Source organism: Ceratotherium simum, chromosome 20 (assembly GCF_057802395.1).
Source record: "Ceratotherium simum simum isolate JZ-2026a chromosome 20, ASM5780239v1, whole genome shotgun sequence".
In the NCBI taxonomy this organism is placed as follows: Eukaryota; Metazoa; Chordata; class Mammalia; order Perissodactyla; family Rhinocerotidae; genus Ceratotherium; species Ceratotherium simum.
The window spans coordinates 7,769,551-7,794,122 of record NC_141919.1 but is presented as its reverse complement, the minus strand read 5'-3'; the positions used below and the strand labels follow the sequence as shown (position 1 = coordinate 7,794,122).

General features: G+C 44.9%; 1 protein-coding gene across 12 annotated transcripts; it reads left to right on the top strand.

Annotated features, from left to right (window-relative positions):
* The first annotated feature begins 658 nt into the window (after nucleotides 1–658).
* IDNK (IDNK gluconokinase) lies at nucleotides 659–21,648 on the top strand. 12 transcript variants are annotated; one of them, XM_087444399.1, is made up of 6 exons: nucleotides 659–770; nucleotides 5,420–5,447; nucleotides 5,827–5,913; nucleotides 10,448–10,480; nucleotides 17,267–17,310; nucleotides 18,665–19,165. In XM_087444399.1, the coding sequence occupies exons 1-6, from the start codon at nucleotides 721–723 to the stop codon at nucleotides 18,939–18,941; spliced, it is 519 nt and encodes a 172-aa protein (XP_087300525.1). In that variant the 5' UTR covers nucleotides 659–720; the 3' UTR covers nucleotides 18,942–19,165. The 12 variants fall into 12 exon arrangements, with proteins under 12 accessions (XP_087300525.1, XP_087300526.1, XP_087300534.1 ...); XM_087444408.1 differs by lacking the exons at nucleotides 10,448–10,480; nucleotides 18,665–19,165 and adding exons at nucleotides 6,254–6,350; nucleotides 19,172–21,647 and having other exon boundaries at nucleotides 666–770; nucleotides 5,827–5,918; XM_087444397.1 differs by lacking the exon at nucleotides 18,665–19,165 and adding an exon at nucleotides 19,172–21,645 and having other exon boundaries at nucleotides 668–770.
* Nucleotides 21,649–24,572: the final 2,924 nt, after the last annotated feature.

Below are 24,572 nucleotides of genomic sequence, written 5' to 3'. Positions count from 1 at the left end.
ACGCACCGCTTCTCCACCCATGCTGAGGCCGTGTCCCACATACAGCAACTAGAAGGGTGTGCAGCTATGACATACAACTATCTACTGGGGCTTTGGGGGGAAAAAAATAAATAAAATTTAAAAAAAAAAATTACAGAACTCTTAACAGAGAAACTAATGGCATCATAAAACTGCTAACAGAAGATCAAGAACAAATATTATGTGGGACACTATTTGGGTTTCTAGCTGAACCTGTGCTTGAATTGCAAGTCTTTGATCCCAAATAAACGCTTTGCTTCTTAAACTGGTTTCTGTTTTCCTAGGTTGACACATATGAATAAGGGAGGAAGGGGGGAATCATTGGAGGAATAGACGCTTACTGCCCCATGCTGTGGGAAAGTGTGAATTTATTTTCTGCGCATTGTTTTTACGATATCATTAAACAAATAAAAGCTATTTCCTTTACTGGAGGAGGAGCAGGAGGGTCGGGCCTGCGAGGGCCAGGCACTCCTGCAGTTAAGGGGCCGGGGTGGAGACGGCAGGTGCAGCGGCTCGGGAGCTCCCTCCTGCCAGCGGGGAGGCTCCTCTTCCCGCCCCACTTGGGGCGGCCCCCGGACGACCCCTTCGGGCGGCCGGCGGGGGCGCGGCGTCGGCCCAGGCGGCCCGGGGCGGGGCGGCTCCGCCCTCCGAGGCGGCGGGGCGGCGGCCCGGAAGGCGGCAGGCAGAGCCGGCCTGGAGGCCATGGCGGCGCCCGGCGCGGTGCTGGTGATGGGCGTGAGCGGCTCGGGGAAGTAGGTCCGGGAGGCCGGGGGCGGGGCGCCGGGAGGAGGCGGCGGAGGCCAGACCCTTGTCGTCCGGGCCCGTGGGGACGGGAGGGCCCTGGGGAGCCCCCTCCCCACCCCCGCGACTTTGCACAGTAGGAAACTGAGGCCGGGCACTGCTCCCTCTCCCCACCCTCCAACCTGCGCGCCCGGCCTGGACCTGAGACCCGGGTCCTCCATGTCCAGACGGAGAGGCGCGAGCGAAAGCCGGTTGTCAAGAGGCGCCTGCCGGGGCGCACAGCGAGTGAGAGGTGCCGCTCGCCTCCGGGAGTGGCTCGGCCGTCACACGCGCCCGTGTTGGGGGCCTCCTGGCAGAACCAGACGGAGGAGTGCAAGGCCCAGAGCGCGGGGGCCAGCCTCTTCCCGGGCTCCTGCGGACCCTCGCCAGGCTGGGCGCAGGGGCAGCCCCTCCTGCGAGGCCCGGCCTTGCTGATCAGTGTTTATCAGCTTAAACGGGAAGGAGTCAGTGTTAATACGGAGGGTGGCCTCGAGGGTTTGTGAGGAAGGCGGAACACTGCACACCACGAAGCCTCTGCCCGGCCCAGTCTGGCCAACTTGAGGGCACGGGGGTCTATCTAGCCTTTGGCTTCGTGATTAGACCAAAATGTGTTTCGTTTATCGGAAAAGTCAGCTACTGCAGTATTCCACCAGAGGCAGCAAAAGACAACACCTAATCAACTGAAATATCATAACATTCAAAGGCCTGTAGTACCCTTCTAGAATTTTCTGAATCAGGAACTGCCCATGTGGTCAGGTATATATAAAAGACTCTTCCTTGCTCCAGGTAGGTAGGTTTACCTTTCCAAAATTATTGTGGCCTTTTCAGCCTCAAATCTCGAGAAATTAAAATAGTTTTGGGAATCTTGAACTGAAATTAAAATTAAACATGGAGTCTGAAAATCCCTAGCTGTTGTATGATTTGAAGCAGTTGGAGAATGCAGAACTGCTGCTTTGGGGTGATGTCTGGGAGTCAGGAGCCCTGGGGCTTGCTTACCCTGCTTCCTGGCTGTGTGAGCTCATTTGAGCTATTCGTGTTCCCCCTCTGCCTTGGATCACATGGGGGAGTCTGACCGTGATTTATATGGTTATGATATTCATGCATTCAGTGAGTGTTTATCAAGCTCAGTCTTTACTCTGTGTCAGTGATATATAGTGAACAGGACAGATAAAAATCCCTGCCCTCAAAGAGTTTACCTTCTAGTATGGGAGACAGTAAGTGAATAAATACATGTACAGTGTGCCAGGTGGTGGTAGGTGCTGTGGGGAAATAAAGGAGGGTAAGTAGAACAAAGAGCACCAGGCAGGATGGTCAGGGCAGGCTCCTCTGAGGAAGGAGGAGCGTGATGCACAAGTGAGAGAGTAAGCCCTGTCGATGGCAGGGGGAAAGGGCATTGTAGGCAGAGGCAATGGCAAGTGCAGAGGCCCTGAGGCTTGGTTTCTTTGTGGACTAGCATGGAAGCCATTGTGGTTGAGTGATGAGAGATGAGGTCAAAGAAACAATGCAGGTGAAGAGAAATGGTCATATGCTGGAGATATTTTGAAGGTAGAGCCAAAAGATGCATTGATGGACTGGATGCAGGGTATGAGAGAGGGAGAGCAGAGTCGAGGATGGTTTCAAGATGTTTAGCCAGAGTAACTGGAAGAAAGGAATTACTATTATTTGATGGGGAAGCAGTAGGCAGAGCAGGTTTAGAAGAAAATACCGGGAGCTCCATGTGGGATGTGGTGAGTTGGACGTGCCTATCAGTCATCCAAGTGGATTTGCCGTGGGTGACTGGATGTGCAAGTCCAGAGTTGAGGCAAGGGCCTTTAGCTGTAGAGGGAGGAGTCATCAATGTGTGGATGTGTTTAAAGACATGAGTTGTTGAACCACCAAGGGAGTGAATGTAGATACAGAAACTGGCCCACTGCTGGTTCAAGGTCCATGTCAGCCGTTGCTGATGGACTCAGTAACAAAAGGACTGAGAACTGAATAAACTCATCAATGGGTGTAGCAACATTGAGTTCTTTGGTGACATTTGTGAGCCCCTGTTGGGGCTCTGCAGGATTTTTAAGTATACTCCATGACATTTGGAGGAAAAAAAGTAGCTTAAGAGAACAGTAGTCCCAAACCAGAAAGATCCTATTTAAAAACACTATTAGGGCCGGCCCCATGGCTTGGCGGTTAAGTGCGTGCGCTCTGCTGCTGGCGGCCTGGGTTCGGATCCCAGGTGTGCACCAACGCACCGCTTGTCTGGCCATGCTGAGGCCGCGTCCCACGTACAGCAACTAGAAGGATGTGCAGCTATGACATACAACTATCTACTGGGGCTTTGGGGAAATAAATAAATAAATAAATAAAATTTAAAAAAAAATTAAAAAAAAAAAAACACTATTAAAACGAAGTAATGTTGAGCCAGCCCTCATGGCCTAGTGGTTAAAGTTCGGCACGATCTGCTTCGGCAGCCCGGGTTCAGTTCCCGGGTAGAACCACACCACTTGTCTGACAGCAGCCATGCTGTGGCAGCGGCTCACATAGAAGAACAAGAAGGGCTTAGAACTAGAATATACAACTTGGTACTGGGGCTTTGGGGAGGGAAAAAAAAAGTGATGTCAACTAATACGTTTACTTATTTACTGTGTTTATTGTCTCCCCCTCCCCTACCTGAATGTAAGGGATCTTCTCCCATTTTTGTTTACTGATGTGTGTCTAAAAAATGCCTGGCACCAGGTGCTCAGTAAATATTGTTGATTTGATAAAGGAATGAATGGAGCTATTTGAGTGGGTGGGAGTGTCGCTTTCTTTACATTTTAACAGTCTTAGTGAAGCCACCCTCAGCTTCTTCCCAGGTTTCCTTCCTCCTACTGCCAGAATGAGCTCAGGCCTTTTGCATATCTTTCTCATTTATTCTGTGCCCCAGCCTACCACCCTTGTCCTACTGTCTTTTTAAGTCTCCTTGATCTTGATTTAGACCAATTTAGGCCCCAAACTGGTTTGTAATGCTTGGCTCTGACCAGTCTCTTATGAGCCGAGCATTGTGCCCTTTTTCTGCTGGCGGTCCCTGGTCCATAGTCAAGAGTCCAGCTGTTCTCTGGTTTAAGAAGTTTGGAAAGAGCAGCAGACAGTGACTTTTCCTTTTCCTTCTATTTTCTTCCTGGCATTCTACCCCCAAATCTAGTTAGCTCTTCTTTTAAATTGTGAACAGTGGCTGACATGGTCATTCCTGGCTAATCTAACTTACTCTTAGGTGTCATTTCTGTTACGCACGGCTCTGGCGTCACCAGCCCGGGGGTTTGACGGGGGAGGCCCAGCCACTAGGCTGCATGTTGTCACCCTGTGCAGCCTTCCACGGAGGGAACATAGTGGGACAGGTTTCAGTTCTCTTTCAGTCCGTGGTTACCTCAGGGAGCAGGTCTCAGTTTGGTACGAGGGTGTCTTTAACACCTTCCCAATACCTTCTTAGCAAAAGAGACAGGACCCTTGGTAGGCAACAGTATCCAGCTAGAATTTAATCACAATGTTTTGTTTTCATTGTATACATCTTTTTGGTTACCTTCTATTTAAGGCAAGTGATGATGGCTTCCTTATAAGGAAAGGAGTTTCCCTTTTTAACACATGTACTTAATTTTACAAAGTGAAGCAGTTAAGTAAAAATATCAAGTCAATAATTGTAGAGGTGGTATGCAAAACTCAGGAGAGAGGGCATGGTGCAATGGTAGGAGGATGCAGCAAAAATTCTGAAGGTAATCCTTAAATGATTGGCATTTGGGCGAAACTTTAGGAATTGAGAGCAAGAAGGGGTTTCATTGATCATTAAGTGTCTGCCAGCCTCACCCTCCCCCAGCACTAGACTGTAAGCCTCAGGATGGCTGAGACCATGTCTCAGTGGGCTGGCCATTATATCCTAGGAGCTACTAGGTGCTCAGTAAATACTGGCTGAGTGAAATGAGTAGGTGAATGGGTAAGTCATGTGGCTCAGTGCCCTTGTTTTGCAGGTGAGAAAACTGAGGGTTAAAGGAAGGGTTAAAGGTTCCAAGACCCAGACCCTTTTCGCGGAGCATCCTGCCTGTTAGGGTATGACCAGATGCATGGCACAGAGAGCATTTAACTCCCAGACTCAATGAGTGCTGGTCATTCTCCAGATCCTTTCTTTTAAGAGTGTGTCTCCTTTAAACCCCAAACAATGTTTTAATGCTTTAATGAGCTCCTTGAACCTAGGGTGGGTGCCGGAAGGTTAAATCCCCCGTCAGACCCCTCCCTCCAATATCCTCTGCAGAATTGTATCACTTTATTAATTCAGTATCTTTCCCAAAAAATAAACATCTAGAGAACAGGGGCCAAAAAACTTCAGAAAAAACTTCAAGAGTTTAATGAGCTCTTATAGATTTCTTTGTGGAAAAGAAAAATTAGTGGTAACTAGATAATTATTTTATTTAAATTCTTGGAGAACACGAAAGTCAGGCTCTAGACTCCAGGGTCAAGAGCATCACTCTCAGCGTCAGTATCATAAAGTTCTACTGTTTTCATTTCGCAAGGCAGCCATCTGTTCTCCAGGGCGTCCTTGGATGGAAGGAGGCGGCCGGGGCGGGGGGGGGAGTTGGGAAGGGCAGTCGTTTGAACATCTCTGTCCTCTCCACAGATCGACCGTGGGCAGCCAGCAGGCCGAGGTAACCAGTCCCTATGCCTCCCAATCATGAGTCCATTGTGTGGTCTCCTGCTTCTCTCCCTCCCCCTCCTTCTGGCCTCTAGTGGTTTGTAAAAGTCACCACAGACACTGCCACACGGCCTGTGAAACGCATTGGAACAATTCTGGTTTCCTCCTTGGTGATGACAAATAGTGATGAAAAGAAAAGGAGCTGTGGCAGCCAGTGAGCAGGGAGGATGAAGTGATGTACAAACCCCCTTCCTTCTGCGGGGGGGGGGGGGTTGTGGTTGTCTTTGGGCTGCTGGTGGGGAAGAGGGCGGCAGGGTTGTTAGTAACCCCATGGTGGCTGTCACATGGGCCGCACTACCTGCCACATACACCCTTTCACTTTGTTCTTAAAGCTAGGATGGAAATTCTGTGATGCGGACGACTATCACCCGGAGGAAAATCGAATGAAGATGGGAAAAGGGATACCGCTGAATGACCAGGTAACGTTCGCTGTCTGTTTCCAACTCAGATGTTCCACATGGGCAATGTGGGTTGAGAACTCTGCAGCACATGGTGTAGTAGATTCCTGAGTCATGAGATAACCAGTGTCCAGTGCTCCAAAGCCAGGTGCCTAGTGGGTCCTCCACATGTATTAGCTTTGGCCATGAACTTCTCTCTGAACTCAGCATGGGGAGCCACACCACCCTCTGCGCCAGCTTGAGCAGGGTCTGCCAGAACACTTTGTTGCAGGATTTTAATCTGCAGATGTAATCCCTGAGCGGGCAGAGGCTCCCTGGGCCTCACACCTGGGGAAGTTCATCTCTTCCCAGGTCCTATCAGCCTGCCACCATTGTCAGACTCTGGCGTCTACCCCAGAGCCAGAGTGATCTTTGCAAATTCAAATCTGGCCCTTTGGAAGTTTCCTGCTGATCTCAGGGTCAAGACCAAACATCTAAACCAAACCCCTAAACATGCGTGGTCAGGCCAGACTGACCATGCCCACTCCAGTCTCTCTGGGTGCCATGTACCCCCTGCCAAGCTCCCCTGGAGCCACTGTGGCCCCTTTCACTCCCTCCTGCTGCCATGTTCCTCCCCACAGGGCCTTTGCATCTACTGTTCCCACTGCCTGGAATGTGCTTCCTTCCCCTCTTCACCGAGTTATCCCTGCTCATCCTTCACATCTCATCTCAGCTTCCATGCCACTTCTTCAGGGAAGCCCTCCCTCACCACTTAAGTAAAACCTCCTATAATAAACTCTCATAGCACCACATTCCTTATTGCCCTTGTCCCACTTGCAAGCTGGCATTTGATGGTGTGAGAATTTGATTAATATTTATCTCTACAACTAGTTTTACCTCCAAAAGGGCAAGGACTGTGGCCATTTCTGTTAACTGTTGTATATCCCCAGGGCCTGATGCACAGTAAATGTCAGAAAATATTTGTGGCATATTTGTGAGTGAATGAATGAATGAGAGAAGGAATGAACAAATAGCACTTCATTCCTGTGTGCACCATCAGAGGCCATTTCCTACAGAGTCTCTCTCCAACCAGAGCTGCACACTGGATAAACGCTCTGGTGTAACTAGTTGTAGCCCAAGAGAGACTGTGAGGGCAGGTCGAGGGCCAGGTGCACCGCGCAGCTGGGAGCAGGGGCCCAGCCGAGCCCGTGTGCCCAGGGTGACCAAAGGGCGGGGACAGAATGGACTGGCCAGAGACCAACACTGTTGTTTTCCCTGTCAGTGACCAGGGTTCACCCCAGCTGTGCACCCACCCTCTCACTCACTTGCCTTTATCCGGCCTTGAAGGATTTGCGTCACTAACCCGTCACTAGGTCTAATTCTAGACTGCTCCAGGTGCACGTCGCTTAGTTCAGGGGGTGCACCTTGAGTTTGCAATGGTTCAACCCTTGAACCATCAAAATTAAGTTAGCAGCATTTGACTTCAGAAGATAGGAGGAGGGAACAGAATAATAATGTAAACATAATCATGATATACTAGAGATGACTGACATAACGTGGATAACCTGGCTCCACCACTAAGCATGTGTGACCTTTGGCAGATGGCTTCGTCTCTCTGCGCCTCATTTCCTCCTGTGAAGCAGGGATGGTAACGGGACCTAGCAGAACGTAAAAATGTGCACAAAGCATTCAATCAGTATCACTTCTTATGTATTCTTGTTGCTAATATCAAGTCTATGTGCACATGTATATGTAACACAAGCCATTTCTACAGTGTCAAGTGTGACTGTGCCAGTGTCATTTTTCTCCTTGGAGTACAAATAAAAGTTAAGTTAAAGGACAAGTAAAGCAACCCAAATGGATGGATTTTAAAATGGCATTTCAATATCCTTCCTCTTGTTCACAAGTGAGCTTGTTAAGTGGGCAGTGTGGATGGGAGGAGGGGAGGGATTCAGAAGAGGAGTTTATTATACAGAAGAAAAGGTTATCGATTACCGGAAGAAACATAACGAGTTACTAAATATATTCAGGAGAAACTCTACGTGTTAGCCAGACTTTAGAGAGAAGCAGAACAGTGAGAGAAGGAGGTAGAACAGCAAATGATTTACGTTCTTGACAAGAGCCCAGGGAGTCTGGTCACGGGTGGGCTGGCACCAATGCTCTCCTGGTTGCCCTGGCAACCAGCCCCTACTCCCATACTGGGATGAGGATCAAGTGGAGAGTCTGAGGCAGAGGTCTGGGTTCTGCTTGGGGAAGAGTCCCGGGAGGGCTCAGGAGGGTTTTATGCTCAGAGGGCTGAAGTTTGAAGAGAAAGAACCTGAGCTGAACATGCCAACGTCTCCTTAAGGCTATTTAAATGTAAATTAATTAAAATTAAATAAAATATAAACTCCAGTTCCCGGATTGCACTGCCACATTTCAAATGTTCAGTAGCCACATGTGGCTGGTGGCTACCAATCCAGACAGCGCAGAGAACGTTTCCATCATGGCAGAAAGCTCTCTTGGACAGCGCTGGCCTAGAAAGATATGCCACCCAGGCTGCAATACGTCATTAGCATGATGATGATGATAATAATAAAGAACTTCCAAGCTGCAGTCAGTGAGGGTCACACTGTCCTGGCAGCCCACAGTGACACTTGAGCAGACTTCAACTTCCAGGTCTGTTTAAAAGAGGGGTTTTTTGATCATTTTTTTCCTGATTATAAATGTAATACTTATCCTGTATAGAAAATTTGGAAAGTGCAGAAAAATTCTTTCACAGAATACATCACCCTTAGTTTCACCTTCCAAAAATACCTGCTAATTGAATTTTGGAGTTTTTTCCCTTATCTTTTTTTGGTATATATTCTTTTTAGATGATTCTTTCCTCTATGGGCTTAAGTTCACTTTTGCACCAGGTAAAACCAGTCCCTCATCCCTTCCACTCCCCTCGCACTCTTTCCTTCCCCTCTATCCGCCTCCCTGAGCGGTGCTAGCCACACTCCACCCTATCTGTTCCTCTGAGCGCCCTCTAACCATCAGCCCCTTCCAGAAGACACTGTTTCTCTAGATGTTTCCATAGATCACTGAAACCATCAGCCCAGGAAGCGTCCTCTGTCCTCATATGTTCTGATTTAACTCTAAGTGCTTGAGCACTGGGTGGCGGGGGAAGGCGTACACTGTTCCCTGTCATCCTTGCATGTGGGACTCTCAGGAAAGACATGACCTTGGACATCAGACCTGGCAGGCAGAGATGGCTCATTTGGGTTGTGTTGTTTCCTCCTCTCTTTCCCCTAAGACTCTTTTTGTGTGTTTGACTTTCATAATTTATCATATCATCCATAGTAACTGTTCACAGAGTTCAGTGAATTGGCTCTAATATCTCCTCCGTCTTGCCCCAGTTTCTGCATCTGTAAAGAGGAGATCTGAATCACAAATATTAGAACACAGAATTGGGAGCTCCTGTGTCCAGGTCCTCCTGAATACCCTGCAATAAAGTCCAAACTCTGTAGCAGGTCACTCCAGGTCTTGACCATCTGGTTTCTCCAACCTTCCTTACATATCAGCTCCCACGCCTCCTGCTCACTGGTGCTAAGCATCTGCGTCATCCATTTCCTCTAGAGTCTTGGTAAACCACCTTTAATACTTCTAGTCTTGGATTATGCCCTTCCCTCTGCGTGGCAGGCTCCGCTTCAGTTGAAATCTCTCCAAGATTTAGTCTTCCCAGGGCCTGATCAAAACTGACCTCCCCCTACTGTGTTATCATCGCCCTCATCACTGGCCTGGGGGTAATTAGCTGCTCATCTACCCCTCTGTCTCTTCCATCAGGCTGGGACCCCTTTGAGGATAGGGACTGCACCATTCATATTCATATCCCCAGCGCTCCATATGGCACTTTGCACATAGTAAGTACTCATTGTTTGTGGAAACAAAGCCCAGTGCATACCAAATTCACGAATTAAAGCTCTTAAAAGTTGGAAATAAATACTGTTTATCTCAACTATTAAATCAGCCAAAAAGTAATGTTTAAGTGGAGTCTACTCCTTTTATTATTTAAATCCCAAAGCAACTCGATGAATTACATATGATTCCCCATTTTACAGATGAACAAAGGGAGGCACAGAGAAGTTAAGTAACTTGAGCAAAGCCACACAGTGAGGGGAGTCTCTAACTGCAAAGACCCTACTTTTCTTACTATGTTAAAGGCCCTGATAATCCACAAAACAAATACTACAGCGGAAGTGACTCAGGGTTGGTTAAATGGAGAGAGAAAGGGTGAAGGTGAGGGTGAGGGTGCGAGCAGGAGAGAGGTGCGACCCGTGATAAGCACATCCCTCGTAGGGGATTCAAGGCAGGTGACACTGAGGCCTGGCTTTACGCAGACCAGGTATGGGAATTCTGCTGTCCACACGGGAGTCTAGGAGCCTCCGAAGCTGCCTTGGAAAAATCCTTCTCCTTGTGGCCCATGTGATCCCCCAAGGAAGGATCTTGATTATTTAATTATGGCTCACTACTTGGAAACTTCAGGAGCAAAGTTCAACATGCTTCTCTTTTATCTCCAACCTTCTCTCATTGTTTTTGTGACCGGTGGACCTAGACCTCACTGATGCCGCGATTAGACGGGTCCAAGGTACGTTCTGATTGGACAGCTGTCTGAAAGCACCTATTTCTGTTTAAATAGTTTTATATTTCCATTTATTAAGTATAGTGTTCATAATTGAGCTTCTGAGGAATTTTACTGTGAATAAATGAAGCAATGTGCTTTATTCTGACTAAAGCATGTATCGAGGCACTGTAAAACAATAAAAAAGCATGGATTCAAAGTAAACGTCCATTTCCTTGTACACAGGATAGAAAGCTCATTACCCAAACATGTTTTCTGTTTAATTTGTTTGTTTCATTCTTATTATGAAATATTTCAGGCATGAAGAAAGTGTAATGAATAATATAGTCAACACCCAGCTTAATGAAATAACCTATTTGTTTCCTAAGCCATAAAATAATACAGGGATTGATCTCCACTTCTAAAGCACAAATAGAGACGTTTGTGCAGATGGGATGGAGGAAATGTGCAACCTGAGTTGAATAATACACCAGTCTGCCCCTCTGCTAATGGGAAGAAAGACGTGATATCTAAAGCATACTTGGAATTAAACAAATTATCCTCTCTCCTTCATTCATCCTAAACCCACTATGAACATTTACTCATGCAGAAGCACAATTTTTTGTTGTGTCTTCTCTGAATCAGGCCTAATTCATCGTTACAACTGCTCCTTGAACTGTAAGTGGGTATTGAATACATGTTGAATTCATGTTCAGCCGTGTGAACCTTCTGACCACCTCCTCTTCTAAACCAAGAATTCTTGTTGAGTGGGGATTGGCATCCACAGCACTAGTCTCAGGATTTTTAGTTTCATTGAGGGACTTGCACAATGACAAGGGATGCATTGTGAAGAAGGCTGGCTGACTACCAGATAGGTCCCCAGGGCCGGCTCTCCCATCTTACATGCTCAACTCCTTGATATTGTCAACACATTGAACATGGGTTCCTCTCTCACGTGAGACCCCCACTAATCAGGTTCACAAAATTCCTGCATAAAATCAAAATTCCAGCTGATTAATTTACAAGGAGAAACATAAAGTCACATGGCCCATAACACATCAATCTGATACATAGATTTTCAGAAGCTAACATACAATCAGAAGGTTACTTAGTGAACATGCAATCAAAAAAGTGGGAGAGGTAGGACCAAAGTTTCTAATGGTGTGAGACCATCATCCCCTTAGTAGGAAGAGGTTTACTGATGAGAACATTATGTTCAAAGTCCAGTGGCCAGGACTCCGTGTCCTCTGGACGGTGCTTCACTATTTAAATCCACGGTGCCCCTGCTCGGGGCTTCCATGTCCGCCAAGCCTCCCCAGGACAGACGTGCTTCCTTTATATGTGTAAAAATAGTTAGTTGGATCACAGCAATGTCTTGCTAGCCTGAGGGTCATTCTTGCTCCTTCCGATGACTTTGTACATCTCTGCCCCTTTCCATTAAGTGTTGGTCTTTAAATTGAACCCTTAGAGAACAGTCTTATTTCCTTCTCTAAGTCCATAGGAAAGTATCTCACTGTGGCCCCGTTTGCTGTAAGAAGATACATCCCTTGACTTGTTAACTTTATAGAAGCTGACATCATTTCTGGGACTTGAAGTCAGCTGCCCCTGTTTAGAGGTAAAAACCCACTCTGAAGTTAGTCCCCTATGTGCTCAGTAACCACTTTACCAGGTAAGGGGCCTGTGCTGCCCATCCTGCTGGCCTGAAGGTGCCACGTCTTTATAGGACTGCATCCTTGGGGAGGAAATAGAGCCCATCCTACTTACGTGTGAGGCTTCAAGGCTCAGTCACCCTACTCTGTCACAACCTTCTGTTAGAGGAGCTGTTTTAGAAAATATAGCAGGGAGGTTAAAAAAAACAGTGATCTTAAAAATAATAGTGTTATCCTTTTCATCTCCATTAGTCCATGAACATGGTAGAAAAGCTTGGCTAATCACAAGGAATATAAGAAAGAAAGGAATTTAGGAAGATGAGTTCAGATGGAACTGTGGAAGTTAAACCAGAGTGATGATGTCTAGAGTATTGGACAAAAAGCACCCAGAACAGTGTCTGGGTCTCCCTGAGCAAACGACAAACACTTGTGGATGGATGAAGGGAAGTGGAAATCCAAATCATGGGCAATTTTCCATCAGAAAATACTGCGTGACTCAGTAAATCCAGCTAATTATCCCTGTTACCTATCCGCGACATGCTTCTTCCCCGTCCCCACTATGTGCCCAGGAAATACTATATTGCAGTGGTAGTTTCAAGTTGCATAAATATAGCCCCTCCAGCGTTTTTTCTCCTCACAGACTTCTCTAGAACATTTAGTTTTTGAGTATGATGATGTACCAGGAAACCTTGCCAATAATAAACATTAAACACATATACTCTTTTCCAAGGGCACATAAAGTCTCCCCATAAAGCACAGAGTTCTTTGTGATCTGCAAATCTGGAGCTGGTAAACTTCATCATCTTGTTACTTCGTTTACAAATAACCAGGCTTGTTCCACTGAATATAGGGGAATTATAAGCACCCAGACAAGTGCTAATAATAAACAAATGTTTCCTTCATTAAATACTTTTGTGCATGTGTGTACACTGTAGTTGCTGTTGTAATTTGAGTAATGATCTCTGTAAATTATGTAGCTGTTGTCATTTAGGATATCATTTGTGTAAATTGTGTGTGGTCATCATTTGATCTTTATCTTGTGGATTTTGTGGATTTTGTAGCTATTGCATTTGAACTCCTAAGTGGTCTCTGGTTGAAGAGTGTGTCCATGGAGATGATGTCTTTAAAAATTCTCAGATTAGTAAAACTCAGGACCCTCAACCCAATAATAGCACACAATGCTTTTTTAAAAATTCATATATTTGATATGAAAAAAAATTATAATCCACCTCTGCCTTCTGAGAAGGGTAGAGTCCTAGTAACTGGAGGGTCTTTAGTTTGCTGAGCACAAAATAATTGCCTTGGTAGAATGACTCTTATTTATTGAAGACTGAATTACTCTGAATAAGAAATGGGAAAAGCCTGAGCCCAGGGGAGATATAGGAGCTAAAGGTGGTGACTCGGAGCTGGAAAGCTTGAAAGGATCCTGGTGGAAAAGATCAAGAGGAGAACAAAATAGCCAAGGGCTTAACCAAGGTCAAAAGCAAATGAGAAATTCTCAGGTGCCAGAATCAAAGTGGCAAGATTGAATTAAACCTAAATAACCCCCTCTCCCAGGTTTTGGAACTGCATAAAAGCCAGGAGGGTGGGGGCTGAGGTTTTGATGCTCTTGTAGAGATGGGAGATGAGGCTGTAAGCCTGTATAAAGCATGAAGCTGGACCTGAGTGTCTTGCATAACATCTTTAAATGAAGGCTGTCTTTGGGAGGATTACAAATATTTCCACTCACTGGACTCAAGAAACAGCAAAGAATCTGGCTATCTCCCCTGGGCCACAGGTGGAAAAAAATCATCCTTGAGAACAGAGCCCCTACTATACTCAAATTCACATTATATGGCAGAGACCAAGCTGAAAAGTTAATATAAAACTGGTCTGGAATTGGTGAAACTACTTATGGAAATATTTCCAAAACTCGGGACTCCCACAAGGGGAAAAAATCTGCTGAAGATGAGCCTACAATCAGAAATTACAAACCATGAAAGGAAATGAACCACTATGAGAAGAATCAGCAAAAGCACAAATGGAAGAAGTTGTGCTCCTAGAAATAGAATCAAATGGAAGACAAGAAAAGGAAAATATGAAAAAGAATGGAATAAAAATATTAGAAATGAAACATAATGGATGGAATAAACAATAAACTAGACACAGCTGAAGAGAGAACTTGTGACTTAGAAGGCAGACTGGAGGATATTACCCAGAATGCAGAAGAGAGCTAGAAAATTAGAAAATATTTAAGAAAAATTAAGAGATTAGTATGATAAAATGAAAAGCTTCACATACAGCTAAAAGTAATGCAAGGAGAACAGAATGAGTGGGAGAAAGGCAATATTCAAAGAGATGATGATAATTTTCCAGGGCATAAGTCCTCAGACTGAATATACAAAATGAGTCTTGAACAGAATAAATAGTAAAATTGCAAAACATCAAAGATGAAAACGGTTTTTTTCCTACCTAAAGCTACCAAAGAGAAAATATATATTCTAAAGTATTGCCCAATATATCGAGAGACTTCTCAACATTAGGGACCCAGATACAGTGAAATAAATATTCAAACTGTTGAGGGAAAACAGCTGTCAACCAGGCATTGTCTACCAACTGAAATCTTATTAGAGTAAGAGCAATAAAGACGTTTTCTGACATACACAAAGACAGAAGGGAGAACTGTCAACTTCTCAATCTAATGGAAGAATTTAAAACACCTCTCTTGAAAATGGATATATCAAACAGACAAAAGAAATTATTAAGGATATAGAAGACTTGAACAACAAATATATCAAGCTTGACATAACAATTAATAAAAAATAAAATTCTTTTCAAATACATGGAATATTTATAAAAATTTATCATGTACTAGACCACATGGCACTAGTGCCATATGGCACAATTTGCCAGAAATTCAAAAGAATCAATATAATGCTGATGACTTTTTTTTACCATAATGCAAAAGAATTAGAAATCAGTAATAAAAATCCTCACAAATCGCTAAAACGGTTGGAAACTGTAAAAATAACTAAGTAAAACTGAAAAATAAACATTAACATATAAATAATTTATAAGCTAAAAATCGTAATGGAAATTATAAAATATTTAGAAATGCACAACAAAAGTGCTATCAACCAAAACTTATGGGATGCAGTTGAAACATTACTTAGAAGGAAACGTATAGCCTCAGAATGCATTTTTGGAAAAATAACAAGAATGGGAAGTAATGAGCTAAGTGTTCAAGTAGGAAAAAAATAATAAAAAGGAAGAATATAGGAAAAACTAGAAATGAAAGCTGAAATTAATAGAATATAAAACAAAGAAACTATGTAGGTGATGAGCAAAACTAACTGTTTGAAAAAATAAAAATAGACAAATCTCGGGCAAGCCTGATCTAAGAGGAAAAAAAAAGCACAATTAAGATTAGGAATGAAAAGAGGGCTGTGAAAAATCTGATGTCAGTAAATTTGAAGACAGATAAAATTGGACAATTTTATAGAAAAATATAAATTACTGTGGGAAAATGGGCTTGGATGGCATTGATCTGGTGGCAGAGACACTGCTCAGGGACACAGTCTGCTTTTTCCCCCCGAAAGGAAAATGTGACCTTCCTGATGCTGCATTTGGCTTGAGAATCAGAAGGGACCAGAGATCTCTGTGTATGTGTAGTCTCTTTCTGCTGTCTCAGATGCTGCAGTCACCAAAATTGAATCAAGGGCTAGAAAACCCGAATATAACACAATGTTCATTAAAGAAACTGAATCTGTAATCAGAGATCTCCCCTCAGAAAAGGGCTCAGGCCCAGGGGGTTTTTCAGATAAGTTTGTCAGCCCAGGTTGCTGTAACAAAATGTCACACACTGCGAGGCTTAAACAACAGACATTTATTCCTCACAGTTCTAAGTCCAAGTCAGGATGCCGGCACGGTCGGGTTCTTGGTGAGGGCCCTCTTCCTGGTTTGCAGATGGCTGTCTTCTTACGTATCCTCACTGGGGGTGGGGGTGGGGGGATTGGGAAGCAGAGGCAGGAGAGAGAGAGAGTGCGCACTAGCTCCCTGGTCTCTTCTTATAAGGGCACTAATCCCATCATGGGGACCCCACCCTCACGACCTCATCTAAACCTAATTACCTCCAAATACCATCACATTGGAGGGTTAGGGCTTCAACATACGAATTTTGGGGAGATAAAAACATTCAGTCCATAACAACAATATATTGTATACAAGCTGTTTCAAAGATTAGAAAAACAGAAGAAAGCTACTCTACTTATTTTATGAGGCTGCTATAACCTTGATAACCAAAATTTAATATGTCCTATACAAGAAAAAAAAAACACCGGTCATTCACAAGTATATGAATGTAAAAACTCTAAATAAAATGGTAGTAATCAAATACTTAAAAGCAAGGACTTTTAAAAATGCCTTATGTTTCTGGAATATGCATTAAAATAAAGGATGGGGGCACAGGTGAGGAAATGGTTAGGACATGACATAAAACAAGATTAATTGTGAGTTGAAAATTGTTGAAGCTGGGTTATGAGTACGTAGGTGTTTGTTTTGTACTATTTTGCCTGCTTTTGTATATGTTTAAAAATGTCCATAATAAAAAGTTTGTTTAAAAAGATGCATTATGGCCAATCAGTATTTACCCCAGGAAGGAGAGAACATGTCTCAGGAGGATTTCTCTGTGAAACACTGTAAGGTGTAAGGTATGCTACGTAAACTTCCTCTGTCTTCTCTTTGGAAAAATATAAATTTCTCACAATGCTTTTATCTGAGGGGAGTTTTGTTTTTGGAGGGTTTGAAGAATAGGGCCAGGGAGTAGCTGACATAGGGCTCATGTGAATGCGTCCCTGCATTTGGGACCACAGGCACCTAAAGAATCATGCAGTACAATGAAAGGAGATTTGTAAACATATCAGAACCAGGGAAAATGATGGAGGGAGACACACACGGGTTTTTTAGGGCAATTTTTATTCTTGTGAAAAGAACCCCTGACCCCTGAACCAAGGAAATGTTTCTGTGCTTAACTGCCCAGTGACCTGGCCCCTCAGCCTTGTGTGTGGCCTACTTCTCAAACCACCATGATCTCTCTGGATCTTAACACTGATGAACATGATTAACTATGTTTCTGTACAAACAAGCACTACCTGGAAAAGTCACTGTGTATCTGCTTCAATTTCAGGACAGGATTCCATGGCTCTGCAACTTGCATGACATTTTACTAAGGTAAGAGCATCAGGTCTTGGAGAAGCCAGTGAGTAAATAAAACCCATCAGAAAGTACAGGAAAAAAATACAGTCTTGAAATCACACCTGACTGATGATAAAGGATCCCAGAAATGCAATGCACTTCTATCAAGTAACCAACAATGATTTTAACTCAGCCTTTTGGCTGACACATAGTTTAGTCGGGTTCTGGAGGCAACCTTCCAGACAGCTCCACAACTACCGGCTGGGAATCTTGGTCATCCCTTTGGCTTCCATAAGCCTATTTCTTCATCTGAAAATGGGGATAAATATAGTTCCTACTCACAGATTATTGTGAAGAATTAGTGAGATGAAGCATGAGTAGCACTTAGAACAGTAACTAATACATAATAAGTGCTCAAAAAATTATAACTGACGCCACCACTGTTATAGCCATACCTTAATCACCACTTTTTCTTCCCCCTACTTCAAGCTGTGGCAACCAGGAACATCTGGGGTCATTTGTAAGTCAAGAGGTAATTGGCCACCAGGATTGAAGTCCCAAATTGTCCAGCTCTGTAGCGTGCCTCTGAGCAAATGAGGTCCCTCCACCCATCTGTGGGCCTGACCCCTGGGAATCCTGGTTTCGACAGGGAGAAGGATAAAGAAATGGCAGGGAATGGGTTATAAATCTTGCTTTCTAAGATGAAGTCATGTTTTATACATCTAAAACCCTCTGAGCCACATGAAATTACGATTAAAACTCAAGTATACTTTTTTACACCACATTGACATGGCTGGCAACCCTGTCTTTGCTTGAGATTAGGGTTTTGATTTAGGATTTAGGGTTTCAGGGTTTGAGAACTCCTGCCCTAACACAAATAGACTTGCCAGAGTTCAAATATACTGACCTGTGATGGAAGCAGGAGTGTAGATCTTCAGGAGAGCAGAGATCAGACCTCCAGACCCAGAATAAACAAGCTCTCATTCATGGCCCGTGGGAAGAGCTGGAAGGCTCAGGTACCTAAGTTCGTTGCTGATGATACACTCCATCCACTGGGTCTCCAGTCTACGTTGGCCATAAGTTCAAAGGCAGGCCCCTTCAGAATTCTGTTCTGAAGTGAACTTTCTACTAGGTACTCAAGCCAAGGTCTACCTTTTACCTCTGTACTCAAGTCCCTTCCCCAAGGACAAGGGCACACATTGGCTGGGTGGAAGCCAGGTCTCACTCTCTTGTACTGTCTTGGACCACTCTGGTTTTCCCTTAGTGGTGCATTGTCACTCTGCCTCTATTTTTAGCTCAGGTTTTTTATTTGCACCTCCCTGGAAACTTCTCATGTCCTGCTCACTGATCACATGGGGACTGATGGTCCCTCTTCTCCTGATTTCTCCAGCTCTGCCCTGGTAACTTCCAGCATACTGTACAGTAGGAATGGGGAGAGGCCAATCATGAAATTGAAATCACTGAACACCTGTAGAGAACCTGAGCTGAGCTGTGTGGCGCAGGCGCCCGCCAGCAGCCACCCGTGTCCACACCCTGTGGCTGAGCCACATCCTACATTCACAGGAGCAGAAGCAACACTTTCCGAGCACTTCCTGTGTACCAAGCATCTTGATAAACGTGTCCTCACCACAGTCCTGTGGGCAGGTACTCTGAGCAGCCCCATTTAACAGAGGATGAACTGATGTTCAGGGAGGTAAATACCCTGCCGAAGATGGCTGAGTTCACTAGTGGAAGATCTTTACCTCAAAGCCAGGACTGCCTGATGCTTGACCACCATGTTGTAATGCCTCCCACTGGCAGAGAAGTAGGACCGGAGTCCTCCACCTGGAATTGACACCAGTTATTTTAAATGTCGTCATTCTTTAGCACCACCCCCCTCCCTTTTCTTTTCTAACAGAGATGTAGCCTCAGGACAGCATGTGGTTCTAGCTTGGTCTGCTCTGAAGAAAATGTACAGAGACATCTTAATACGAGGAAAAGATGGTGCACCTCTGAAGTGTGATGAGTCGGGGAAGGAAGAAAAGCTGGCTGAGGTGAAGCTCCTTGTGGTCCACCTGAGCGGGTCATTTGAGGTCATCTCTGGACGCTTACTCAAAAGAAAAGGCCATTTTATGCCCCCCGAGTTACTGCAGTCCCAGTTTGATACTCTGGAGCCCCCATCAGCTCCAGAAAATTTCATCCAGATCAGTGTGGACAAAAATCTTTCAGAGATAATTGCTACAATTATGGAAACTGTAAAATGAAATGAGAATCCTTTCATATCAGTGGTCCAGGACAAAGTTAAGCATAAATCTCTATCCCATCCCAAACCGTGTTCCTGTATCCTTGTCGATACTGCATTCTAAATTCTTCTTAAGGTGAACAAACCACAGTGTGTTCAGATATGCTTGTTTGGGTGTATTTTTAGGAATTTGTGACACTCTCGTCGTCATACTCTGGCACAGAGAAGAGAGGGAACTTTGAAAGTAAAGCTTCAATTGCAGTTTAAATTCATGTGACCCAATCAGATGATCAGAGGAAATTCCATAACTGATGCTGTAAATCATCACCTCATTTAGAACATTCTTGATCATGCCTATATTTGGACAAATAAATGAAACTTGGCTATCCTTGACATCCCCTAGAAATTGGTCTCAGGAGCAGAAACGTGCAAAATCGACCACTCACCAGCAAGTCATGTCACACCACATGCTTCCCAATCCTCTCTCTCCTTGGGTCATTTCAAGATAAATAAAAAGCACACATAGTTCATGGATATAAAAAATTGAAGGGGCCAGCCCCATGGCATAGTGGTTAAGTTCAGTGTGCTCTGCTTCAGTGGCCCAGGGTTTTCAGGTTCAAATCCCGGATGTGGACCTACACCACTCGTCAGACTTGCTGCTGTGGCAACCCACATACAAAATAGAGGAAGACTGGCACAGATGTTAGCTCAAGGCGATTCTTCCTCAGGAAAAAAAAAAAAAGAGGAAGATTGTCAACAGATGTTAGCTCAGGGTGAATCTTCCTCATGAAAAACAAAAAAATTGCAAAGGTGGAACTTGAGTGAATGAAGCACAGGACTCTGATCCAGTCTGCCCTGCCTCATCTTACAGAGAGACCTCTGTGAGACTAGGCTGGTGTCAGCCCACCCCCCTCTCCTGCTGTAAAAGCCATCAGTGATGGATACTAGGCAGGCAAGGAAGGAACACTAGAGCTGCTATGGCCAAGACACAAAATGAAACCTTCCAGTGAGCAGCGATGTGCCAGCAGCAGCTGGCCTGGGCAAGGCTGCACGGGAGGTTGGAGGCACTGGTGCATTCCTGGCACGCAGCTTACCGGGCACCCACCAGGGAAGCTGCCTTTTGGCCAGCCATGGGCTGAGTTTGAGCCCTTCCCCCACAGGGCTCCAGGAAGAAGCTTCTTTACCCCTCTATGCTGATCAGCCACTCCTGCAGGGCCACTGGTTGGCTCTGGCCAGAAAGTGAGTTTTGGAACCAGTTACCTGTTTTCTTTCACAAGGGCATGCAGCCTTTGTCTACAACTAGAATATGTGTGTGAGGTGCCAGTGGAATGAAAGGGCCCTTCTAGGGGAACGGATCTTGCCTAGAAAAATGCGGAGCCCCGGATTTTCCTCTCTGCCAGACTATTTGGGGCACCTCCAGCCTGGTTTCAGTTTACCTCAACCCTCATATTCAGGGTCCAGGCCCTTAAGCTGTCCAGTCAACATATTCCGCCTGGGTGGATGAGATTCACCCTCAGACAGAGGACTCCCTCAGTCCACTGTACTCAGTGAGTCCATACTGGGTACTGTGATGGGCACTCTGGAGGGTTTGAAGACCCATAACACAAAGCCTTGCTCTCAGGTAGCTTAAGTCAGGGTGGAAAGACAGGGCATCTCATATCCTCTGGCACAGGCTCGAGTTCTCAGTGAAGGCAGTTCACAAAGAAGAACTGATTTTCAAATATCCCGCTGGACATTCACGTGGGACTAAATGAAAAAGCCTGTTTATAATTATAGGAGCACAGACTCTAACTCTATTTTGTACATAAATAAAAATTTTTTTTTCAGTTTTAATATAACTGAAATTTCCAAGAATGCAATAAAGGCACAATTGTATCCCATTTTATTTTTAACATTACCAAGAGTTGTTTACCTGTGAAAAGTCAGTGTATTTCTGTCACGAATACAACACACCTACATCCACCTGCATTTGTAATTCTTCGTGAAGCACCAATGGGCGCAAACACCCAGCTGCTCCACTGTGTTCATCTAGTGTAGCCATGCCCAAGCATTACCTGTTACAACTCATTCGTTTATTACAAGTTACTTTTTTTTCTCCTTTAGTTAAGGCATCATATTTATTATTTGCTTAGGTAAGTTTTATTAGCAATTAATTTCGCTTCAAGATGGTAAAGGGGGGGCATTAGAAAACAGTTGTTAAAAAACGGGGGTGTTGAGTCTCACGTTGTTGAGAGCGTGGCCACAGGGAGGCCCAGGTGGGCCAGTGCTGCCCTCTGGTGTCCCAGGGGCACAGCAAGCACAAACTGCTCTCCGAGCCCTGAGAACCCCCCAGCAGCCAAAGGTTCTGTCCCTGGGTTAGGAGCAGTGAATGCTGCTCCCCTCCCAGCCCTGACCACACCCCCTGCCCGGCCTCTATGACCCGGGAACAAGGGGCAGGGGCTCAAAATAAATGCTAACGAAAGATTTCCTCAGCCCTGCAAATACCACTTACCACCCCTCTGGCAGGACTCTCCACCTTGCCCCCTTTCCACTCCCCACCACCAGAGGAAGCTGAGATTAAACATTTTCTTCTCCTATAAAATGGGGACACCACCTGCCTCATAAGGTTGTGAGAACTTGCAATGCTGAGACCAAAACCTGACACTAACTGCTCAAGTGTTAGCTCTTGGTATACTTGTCATCTCCTTGAGTTTGAGGGAGTGTGGCCACAGGACAAAAACTCCTAATCCTGTTTTTCACTGTGGGAAGCTTATACAACCCTTCTAAGTATGTGAATCTTAAGTCTTTGGGCTCTGGTGGGTCTTCCTTCTTAATCCCTGCCAGGGTCTCCTTGCACCCCTCCCTTGGCCAGGTCGAATCAGGCAGGGTCGGGGATGATGCCCTTGAAGCCTGAGACGTCTAGCCAGCTCTGGAATCAGGACCCAGAAAAGGCTGGGCTCTGGGCACAGCACTGCCACAAACTCACTGGGTAGCCATGACCCCTATAGGTGTCACCAGGTGCCCTCAGAGGTCTGGGACTCACACCCCGAGCCTCTCTAGAGACTTCTCTGATGAGCAAACTATTTTTCAGTGGATGGGAGTGCAAGAAAGGACAAATTAAAACATGCTGACTTTAATCAGATACAATCCATCAGGGATTTTAATTTTCTGAAACTGTAATATGCAAGTTTATTCTCCCTTCACTGAATAGCAAATCTGTATATTCAAAATGATTGTTTTATAGTATTAACTATATTATGGGCATTATGAATACCCAGCAATTACCAAGGAAGTGGAATTTGATTAGAGATCCAGCCTACAAGCTGTGTTGGGCATCAATGTAGGGAGTCGTTTCAACTCCTGCAGACTCGCACGTGTGAAATGCAGCTTGGTGCTGACTCCGGGATAATCTTCAATCCCTCCAGTGAACGTTCTCGCCAGCAACCTATCTTAGATGCTGTGGAAATTGAATTTCACTTTGTGGGTGAAGGTTGGAAAGTCATCAGCCATCACTCAGGAGAACCCCAGATCTAATGCTGAGTATCTAACACACACCTGAATTAAGGATTAAGGATCCAATCAGATGGTGCTGGGGGAAATGACTCCAAACCATGACAGTTGTTCATGGCAGGACTTGGGACACCTGCATGCCCAGAGAGCCTAGCAAAAACCATGGTGGGATATGGCAGACTACAGGGAGTATTGAGAACTGTGGCAAAATGGAAAATGCATGCTTTATCTAAAAAGGGCAGCCAGCACTCAGCTTGATGAAGCAGGACCACACCTGCATTCAACAAGCTGGGTTTAGTGCTTGTTGCATAAGGGAGAACCCACACCTTCAGAACTGTGAGGGGAGTCTCAGTGGGATGTTAGAAAGACTTATGATTTGAACACATTAGGTGATATGGGGGAGGATTCAAGGAAGCAGGGCTCTCTCTAAATGGATGTTGTGAGGAAGTGGGGGATGACTGGGTATCTTAATAAGGTAAGAGGAATGAAGTGAGGCGAAAGCCATGATTCATAGAGAAGTACATTAGCCAAGACAGGGAGTTGTTTGGTCATTTTTGTGGTTTGGACAAGTTCATGTTTTTCTGTGTGCAGGCAGAGTTACAGAATGGTCTTTTGTGTTGACCATGGTCACAGAGCAGTACTGTAGTTCCATAGGTGTTCTGTGGAAGTGTCTATGTTCAGCAGGACAAAGCCTTGCTTTAGTACTAGGCCAGCTCCTGGATGACAGGGACTGCTTTTCTATCATTGTCCAAGATTGTTGTCACTAAGATCTTTTAGTCTTAGATTTGAAATGGTTGAGGACACATCATTTATCTTGACAACAAGCACAGAGCTCAGAGGGTTTAACTTGAAGGGAGGGTTTAACTTGAACTTGCCTTCTCAAGAAATGAGAATTTGGTAGGTTTTCCACCTTAAGGGCGTGCCAGGTTGCGGTAGCTGGTTAGACCCTGAGATCAGAGGGTTGAGTGACAGGAAGCTAGTGGATTAATCTCTCAGGACATATACCACTTCCCCTTCTGTAGCTAGGGCTCTTGTGGTTAGGGTCTATGAATCTGGGAGACCTTGACAAGGTCTCTCATCCCACCCAGCAAACACACTTGTCCAAGGAGCACCCAGGCCCTAGATAAAAATGTTATCCCTGTTTCACCATGTATCAGTACTTCATTCCTTTCTATTGCTGAATAGCATTCTCATTGTATGGATATACCACATTTGGTTTATTCATTCATCAGTTCATAGATATTTGGGCTGTTTCCAATTTGGGGCTATTACAAATAATGCTGCTATGAACATTCAAGTACAGTTTTTGTGGGGACATAACATTTTCATTTCTCTTGGGTACATTCATACCAAGCAGTAGAAGTGCTGGGTCAAATGCTAACTCCATGGTTAACCTTTGAAGAATCTGCTGAACTGTTTTCCAAGTAGCTGCTCCATTTTCCATTTCCACCAGCAATCCGAGCCAACACTTACTTTCTGTCCTGTGATTAGAGCCATCCTAGAGGATGTGAAGTGGCATCTCACTAAGGTTTTGATCTGCATTTCTCTAATAATGCTTGAGTATCTTTTCATGTGCTTACTGGCCATT

Excerpts from the sequence above, each read along its gene's own strand:
- IDNK (XM_087444408.1), top strand. The coding sequence starts at position 721 with ATGGCGGCGCCCGGCGCGGTGCTGGTGATGGGCGTGAGCGGCTCGGGG. Across the intron at positions 771-5,419 it reads GGCGTGAGCGGCTCGGGGAA|ATCGACCGTGGGCAGCCAGC; the intron begins GTAGGTCCGGGA and ends TCCTCTCCACAG. Across the intron at positions 5,919-6,253 it reads CCGCTGAATGACCAGGTAAC|CCTGCCACCATTGTCAGACT; the intron begins GTTCGCTGTCTG and ends AGGTCCTATCAG.